The 8,271-nt window shown below is 43.1% G+C and overlaps 1 protein-coding gene across 3 annotated transcripts in view; it reads left to right on the forward strand.

Moving 5' to 3' along the window:
• Window positions 1-8,245, forward strand: part of lyst (lysosomal trafficking regulator) — a 46,405-nt gene extending 38,160 nt beyond the window's left edge. For all 3 annotated transcript variants that reach the window (XM_056760316.1, XM_056760318.1, XM_056760317.1), the window contains exons 42-54: window positions 39-105; window positions 416-572; window positions 1,144-1,284; window positions 2,037-2,254; window positions 2,329-2,559; window positions 2,648-2,837; window positions 3,489-3,625; window positions 4,150-4,248; window positions 4,812-4,951; window positions 5,303-5,400; window positions 5,499-5,655; window positions 6,400-6,471; window positions 6,551-8,245. In XM_056760316.1, coding sequence (XP_056616294.1) covers window positions 39-105; window positions 416-572; window positions 1,144-1,284; window positions 2,037-2,254; window positions 2,329-2,559; window positions 2,648-2,837; window positions 3,489-3,625; window positions 4,150-4,248; window positions 4,812-4,951; window positions 5,303-5,400; window positions 5,499-5,655; window positions 6,400-6,471; window positions 6,551-6,689 — 1,846 coding nt within the window. In that variant the 3' untranslated portion in view covers window positions 6,690-8,245. The remainder of the gene's footprint in view (window positions 1-38; window positions 106-415; window positions 573-1,143; window positions 1,285-2,036; window positions 2,255-2,328; window positions 2,560-2,647; window positions 2,838-3,488; window positions 3,626-4,149; window positions 4,249-4,811; window positions 4,952-5,302; window positions 5,401-5,498; window positions 5,656-6,399; window positions 6,472-6,550) is intronic.
• Window positions 8,246-8,271: the final 26 nt, after the last annotated feature.

The following is an 8,271-nucleotide window of genomic DNA, read 5'->3' on the forward strand; positions in this document are numbered from 1 at the left end:
CCGCCCTTGTGTTGTTTTCTCTGTTTGTGATGTCACAGGAACCTCAGCAAACCCATCGCGGTGCAATCCAAAGAGAAGGAAGACCGTTATGTGGACAATTACAGGGTACAGCAGCTCCTCGGGGTCTAATCTCAGTCTCTATCTGCTCCTGTTAAACAATCACACTGTGGATGTGTTCCAAACCCAGTGTCCTGCCCAGTGCCACATATGATACATCCCTCACAAACGTTTCGCCTCACCATCTGTCCGCTTCTTAAAAGTGGCACATTGTGTGCTTACCCACATACTCAAAGCAATCCTGACATCAGTCACAAATGATACGAGTGTCTGCACATGACTGATTAACACTTTCCATTCTTTACCCATAATGCTCAAGGTGCCGATGTGGTGTTAGTAACATTATTCTGCTCAACAGTATCTGGAGGAGGAGTTTAGGAAGGGCAAGAGAGAGGACGACCCCATGCCGCCCGTTCAACCCTATCACTACGGCTCTCACTACTCTAACAGCGGCACGGTGCTGCACTTCCTCGTCCGTCTGCCTCCCTTCACAAAGATGTTCCTGGCCTATCAAGGTCAGTTTGATGTCAGTCAGAGAATGACCTTGTTGTGTTTATATGACATCTATATGCATGTTAATCTTCCTCATTTTAACCAAACTGACTCTATACTTTATAAAACATCTCGTGCTGTATATTAATTGAAATGTAAAATCTTGAAATCATCATGAAAAGTTTGATATTGCATCTGCTGTGTTCCTCATTCATGAAATGATTTTAAATGCTGTAAATCTAGCGTGACCCCCCTCAAGACGGATTGAATTTGTGTTCATTACTTCATAAGAGATGGTGATCGCAGGTGCAGCTCGTTCAGTTTTTCTACATCTCCCTTAATAATTTTGCATCCACGTCTCTCCTCTTTGAATATTTAACAGCACCTGTGTGTCGCTCGTCTGCGGCGAGGTTCAGTGCGAAGCTTTTAAAGGTTTCATTGAAAAGAATGTTTCTGAAGTCTCGCGCTACATGCATTAGCCTCTTTCATCAACCTCTTTATATTCATCTTTCTTTCGTTCTCTATTTTTAACGCAGTTGGTTTTTCCGTTTCTGATTACATGGAAACTGATGAAAGGTTTTGCGTTTTTCACAGACCAGAGCTTTGATATTCCTGACCGAACGTTCCACTCCATGAACACCACGTGGCGTCTCTCGTCATTCGAGTCTATGACGGATGTTAAAGAGCTGATCCCAGAGTTCTTCTACCTGCCCGAGTTTCTGGTCAACAGAGAAGGTGGGAGATTCTCTCCATTTTATTTTTTAACTCGTGAGATTGGTTGGTTGTGTTTGTTAGTCATGAGACGATTTATTGTGATGCCTTACAAGATTAATGAAAAATGCATAACTGTGAGAAATTGATATTGAGAATTAAAAAATCATCTGGATGTCATTTTAATTGAATTGAGCTCAAGGATTTGAATAGAAGAACGATGCTTAAATAAACGATGCATCCTAATTTGCCTACTTATACTATGTCCTTAGTATGTACTGTTTTTGTTATGAAAAAGTATATAAATTTCACTGCATTTAAAATGTAAAACAGAAGTGGCCCTTGTTGCCTAATTGACACTGCGATCCTTAACTGTCAAGAACATCAAAATACACTACAACTTTTCTTTGCATTGTAGTTTTTATTCATTCATTATGTTGTATGTTAGGTTTACCGTATACTCACATTTATAAATCTAGCGAAGCCTCAATTATTGAATTTTATCAATGCAGTGGAGCGTCACTAAACTCCACCTACTCGCGGTGAGTTGTGGGTAATATCAGTCGTTAGTGTGCATCGTTCTGCGCTACCGGAAGTTATTGACCATCCAGGTACTTTGAGAAAACTCATTTAGGCATACTATGATTTGGGACATTTTGGGACTATTTTCAAACACTATTTAGGATGCACTATTAATGCATGTTAAAATATTCCAGACGTGCCCTTTCATTAGCTTTTAATGTTACCCTGGTGTTCCCCACTTCCTCCTCTGGCAGGTTTTGACTTTGGCGTGCGTCAGAACAGCGAGCGGGTGAATCACGTGAACCTGCCGCCCTGGGCCCGGAACGACCCGCGACTCTTCATCCTGATTCACAGACAGGCTCTGGAGTCGGATCAGGTCTCTCAGATGCTGTGTCAGTGGATCGACCTGGTGTTCGGACTCAAGCAGAAGGGCAAAGCTGCAGTTCATGCCATCAATGTTTTCCATCCTGCGGTAAGTCATTATCATCGCACACTTTAACACGTGTGTGTCACATTGTTTGCATGACGGTTATTTATATTTTTCAGACTTACTTTGGCATGGATGTGTCTGCTGTTGAAGATCCAGTGCAGCGTCGAGCTCTAGAGACCATGATAAAAACATACGGCCAGACCCCCAGACAGCTGTTTAGCGCCTCCCACGTCAGCCGAGCCGTCAGTAAGCTCATTTCTGACGGAGAACTGCCTGCAGCCATGGGTCTCCTAGTGCAACTGGCCTTCAGAGAGACCCGGGAGCAGCCCAAAGACGCCGTCTATCCGGTACAGTCTCAAAACACACTGCAGTCTTAGTATTTTTTACATTTAGGTCCAGAATAGACTTCAACTACCTATCTTGTGTGGTTCGTAGAGTCCTCTGCCGTGGATAAAGGGCTTGAAATGGGGCGAGTATGTGGGTTCCCCCAGCGCTCCAGACCCAGTGGTCTGTTTCAGTCAACCTCACGGCGAACGCTTCGGCTCTCTGCTGGCCCTGCCCACACGCGCCATCTGCGGCCTGTCTCGCAACTTCTGCCTCATGATGATCTACAGCAAGGAGCAAGGTTTACACACAACACACATGCTTAGACATGACAACACAAACTTCATCAAGCATGTCGACACTCGCCTAAAATGACGTGTGGTGGTGGCTTGAATTATACAAATGATAAAATGCGGCCTTCTTGATTGTGTCGGCTTTTAAAGAGTGGAGTAAATGCTTTACAGATATGTGCTGACAGCAAAAGCCATGCGTCCAATCAAACTACACTACAATTAAATATTAAATCTCAACGATAAGAAACATGGCTGCGTCTGAAATGGCATACGGTGACAGTACTGAAGTTAAATAAGTACCCACCTATTGGCCGTTAAAACACTACGTTCTATATAGTATGTGGGAGCAGTACGAATAGATTTCGGTCAAACTGCGTCCGCCATGTTTTATGGTCATGTGACCCGTGTGCTCTTTGACCTGTGACGTATAACCCACAACCTACACATGAGCGTTGATAAAAAAAAATACGAGTTACGAGAAATTCATTAACAGACGTTCGCCTTAAAGTTTTCTGCTATATTTATTTGATTTACTTTTGAAATGTTACCGTTGCTCAGCTCCCGTGGCATCATGGGATAGAAAAGTGTCCATCCAATCTACACTGATGCATGACCTGTATGTAGAGGAAGTGTGTGAGATGTTTCTGGTCTGTTGTCAGGTGTCAGGAGCATGCACAGTACAGACATTCAGTGGTCGGCCATTCTCAGCTGGGGCTACAGTGACAACATGCTGCGTCTGAAGAGCAAACAGAGCGAGCCGCCCATCAACTTCATTCAGTGCTCACCGCTGCTCCAGGTCAGAGGTCATCATGTGCTCTTTTCTAACACTTCTCTACCTGTTCCTGTTGCTCAGTTGATGATAGGGTTGTAGTGCTCGAGACCGGTCTCGCCTGTCTTTGGTCTCGGCCTTGTCTTGGTCTCAGACGTAGTCGCCTCTGGATTTTATTTCAAGACCACAACTGTGGGAATGACACTAAATATGAAAATGGGATTGTCCTTAAATAAATCATGTCAACAAAATGAATACAACCGTCCACAATATTCAAGATGTGGTTGCAAAAATGGCAAATACATAAACGTGAATAAATTACTTTCCTTTATCCTTTTTTAGCATTGACACTGAACCAAGTTGGCAGTATTTTTGGAACAGCTGATAGTTCTATATATACCCAGCTGGCTCTATACATCACACGTTTGCGCCCCCTGCTGACTGTATGGTGTTTTATATAGTCAATGATTTCCTGTCATTCTGTGTTTCATTACTGAAGCGTCGTCTTCCTCCACGATCTTTCTTTTCTCATCTGGTCTGCTTCTCATCAGGTGACTAGCTGCGCCTGGGTACCGGACAGTTGTCAGCTGTTTACTGGCAGCAAGTGCGGAGTCATTACCGCCTACAGCAACTGCTTCACCACCACCATGGTAAGTAACCACGGCAACACACTCCACCTTCTCCCTCACCCACGCGGCCGCCCACGTCCATTATCACTCCCCGTAGAGCACCTACACGCGCACACACATACTGTTTGTAGTGGCCATGTTAGTCATCTCCCGGTTGCCCTAGAAACACATTTCCAGCGGCCCACAGGTGGGCTGAAGTCTGGCCATCAGACGGCTCTTTCAAACGCTCATTGATAACAGCTGCACTTAAATGAATCTTTCTGACATTTAAAGGATTGCTTCACGCAAACCAAAAGGAACTTGTGCTTTGCTAGCCCCCAGCCCGATCTCAAACCGGCTTCATTCCAATTTCACAGAATGTCTTTTTCCACACGCTGAGAGGGTAGTGTAACCTTTTCAGACCTGACCCGTCCAGACGTGAATCATTTAAGTGAATAATGCATTTTAAACCGTTGATATACGTTGTGCTTTGGATATTCTGCACTGCAAATGCAGACGCTGGTCTTTAGCAAACCCCCCACACTTCAGTTCTCTTCCTTTAAAATCGTGATCGGTAAAGTTTCTCAAGACATTTTCTTCTCCAGCCGACAGAGATGGAGGTGGAGTCTCAGGTTCATCTGTACGGTCACACGGCGGAGGTCACGGGCCTGTTCGTCTGTCAACCCTACAGCATCCTCATCAGTGTCAGCAGAGACGGCACCTGCATCCTGTGGGATCTCAACAGGTCTGTTAGTTATTTTGCTGATATGGAGACAATTTGTGTATTCAATTTAGCTCCATGATTCCTGTATGAATAAAAAGCATTGACCAAAAACATAAACACGAGTGTATTTAAATCCAGTACTTTGTAATGTAAAGCTGCTCTTGCACTGAAATAGTTCAATAAGCGTTGCTGAATCGTTTGTAAGGTAAATATGTGCTTGCATAATAAACTCAAAGCATAAGATTTGGGTCATAACACGTGAATATCATGTTGTGTGTGTGGTAATGATCAGTCTTTGATGTTTATAAATGAAGGTTTTGTAGACTCTGTCGTGAGGTTAAGGGAGTTGATGGGATGTTTTTCTCCTGTCAGGTTTTGTTATGTGCAGAGTCTGACGGGTCATAAGAGTCCAGTGAACGCAGTGTCAGCCAGTGAGACCACCGGAGACATCGCCACTGTTTGTGATTCAGGTCAAAAATAAAAGCCAGAATACGGTGATATGTAGAGTCTTCTATCAGCTTGTGTGGTTGATGATTTAAAGCAGCAGTTGTATTGTTAATGTCCACAGTGGGTGGAGGAAGTGATTTACGACTCTGGACCATTAACGGAGATTTGATTGGTCACGTTCATTGTCGTGAGATCATCTGCTCGGTGGCATTTTCCAATCAGCCGGAGGGCGTGTCGGTGAACGTGATCGCTGGAGGTCTGGAGAACGGTGTGGTCAGGTAAAATACACCTTAAGACCATGAAAAAAAAAAAAACGCTGGCCGGGTTTGGTTACAAATAGCAGCTGAACACCTTGACTTCAGAGGCCTGGTCTGTGTAAAAAGGCAGCCCAGAGAAACAGATAAGGAGTGTAAAGGATGACTATTTGAATTATAAACAGTGAGCGTATTTGCAAAAACTAAAACATATTTAAAAACAATAATACTAATTTCTCGATAGAAATGCAATCAAAAGTTATTGCTTGATCTTGCTCGACCAATCACCTCCCTCGCATGTTGTTATGGAAACGACACACTACTCGCTTGTCATTGGTTAGCTGTGAAAAGGAGCTTGACATAGGGCTTTTGTTTCAGAAAAGTTGAACTTTGTTCAACTTAAGATGCCCTGAGCTGCATAAAAAGATGCCGGCGCTGGTCTTTAAAAAAGCGCTCTGGACATTTTTTGAAAACACGGTTTACTCCATTGGATATTAATGTAAAACAGACACTAGCAGCTTCGAAAAAGAAGTCAAGTCTGAACACGGCCTATGTTTATTTTTCGTTTCTTTCTGCCATTTGTGCGTCACAGGACACCGTATTTATTTGTTACTGTCATCCCTCAAATCAAGCACATGTTTTGACTGATTTTGACTTTTTCACTGAATACGTGTTGAATTTGTTACTTCCCAAAATGCCTTGCGTTTCAGGCCTCTTCCTGTGTTTGTAAATTTGACTCTTGTCTCTCTCTTCCGCTCTCACGCTCAGATTATGGAGCACATGGGACCTGAAGCCTGTCAGAGAAATCACCTTCCCCAAGTCTAACAGGCCTATCATAAGGTACAGTCTGGTCTACACGACACACCTGTGACAGCTCGATTATGTCCTGCTCTCAACTAAACCCTGGATTCTCTTTCAGTCTTACCTTCTCGTGTGACGGACATCACTTATACACGGCCAACAGTGACGGGACCGTGATCGCATGGTGCAGACGAGACCAGCAGCGCATGAAGCTGCCCATGTTTTACTCTTTCCTCAGCAGCTACGCCGCAGGCTGATTCTCAGCCCGCCAATACCCATAATCCTCCACAGGACAGATGCTCGGAGCGATCCCGCTGACCCATGAAGAGGAGAGGCCGGCATGCACAAAGCTCCGCCCGCGACACCATTCTCTGTTCCCTTAAAAGTCATGGGAATGCACACGCATGAGCAGACTTGCTGTTGTGCTTCTGTAACAGAGAGAATGAAAGATTTCTACACATGATCCCGGATCATTTCTCAAATCTTCCTTTTGTTTGTTTGTATTGTTTCGCGTTTAGTGTTGTTTGATTTTGAATGCTGCTACAGTCTGGCCCGTCCAGGCTACACGCTCGAGGGCATGATTGTCTTTTCTACCTTTTGTCTTGCGTCTCGCTGACCATTCAGATGCTTATGAGAACAGAAATGCCGAACCGTTCAAAGGTCTATGAGCAGCTGCGCAGACCTCCGCATGCGTGATGTCATGAATGTGTGTGCATGTCAAGAGTAACACTTGAACTCCTGCTCTGTTTTTGTGTTGCTGTGCACATTTATTTATTCTCAATCCAGGATAAAGACACAATCTCCTGTTCTTGATTCATGAATGCACTTGAGACGGATGAGTGTGTTGAGGGGACCAGTATATGGTACTTAGATTCATTTTAGGTTATTATACAACATTCTTTACTATTCTATACTGTTCTACTCTTTTTCTGTATGTTTGGTAATAAATTATATTGTGTTGCATGTTGTGTGTTGAATAGTTTTGTCACCCATCGTCCACTAACACTTAAGGATGATGTTGGGTGACATTCACAGGACGATCACAGAGAGAGAGAGAGTTTATGTTTCTGTTTGATTTAGTTTGTTTTTATGTTTCTATTTAAGCACCTTTGAATGCAATAAAAGTCACCTGAGCAGTGTTATTCTACATCACACAGTCTGATGTTACAGACGAGTTAAGTGTCACCTGCTCTAAATTCAGAAGTAATGATGAAACTGAATCAGACGGAGAACCAGAGGTGATCGTTGACTTTGTGTTTGTTAATAACTGTGTTTTTCACAAATGTATTAATTTCCTCACTAGTTAATCTTTAGTGATATGTTTTGTCAGAAATGGAACGTCTTCTTCTCTTTCCTCCACACTACAGAGTGTGTGATGTTGAATGTCAGATCCAGAAAGTGAGCACTTCAGACTCGGTTCAGTAGTTAAGGAGAACTCGTCTGCTGAATACAGGCCCACTGGTCATTTGACTGTTTTGTGTTTAAATCTTCACGCTTGCATCACATGTGTATATGTCATCATTGTTGTGCACAGTATTGTCGTGCTTGAACAGATCGCATTCCTCTGAAACAGAATGTGTGTGAGTTACTGACTGCAATGTTACGTGAGCGTGTACAGAAAAGATGAGTTGTTTGCGTGTTTAAGCAAAAGTTAGTTTAACAGCGATTTTTTTCAGACTGATGTTTTCATGAAGGCCTGGCTGGGAGATTTATTCCCTTTTTTTTTGTTGTTTTGTATTTATGAAATGTAATAAATTGTGACCTATATATATATGTAATATTAATATAAATATTCAAGACATTTTGGACCCTTTTTCTCTAGTGATGTTGTGTTTATTC

Source organism: Triplophysa dalaica, chromosome 11 (assembly GCF_015846415.1).
Source record: "Triplophysa dalaica isolate WHDGS20190420 chromosome 11, ASM1584641v1, whole genome shotgun sequence".
In the NCBI taxonomy this organism is placed as follows: Eukaryota; Metazoa; Chordata; class Actinopteri; order Cypriniformes; family Nemacheilidae; genus Triplophysa; species Triplophysa dalaica.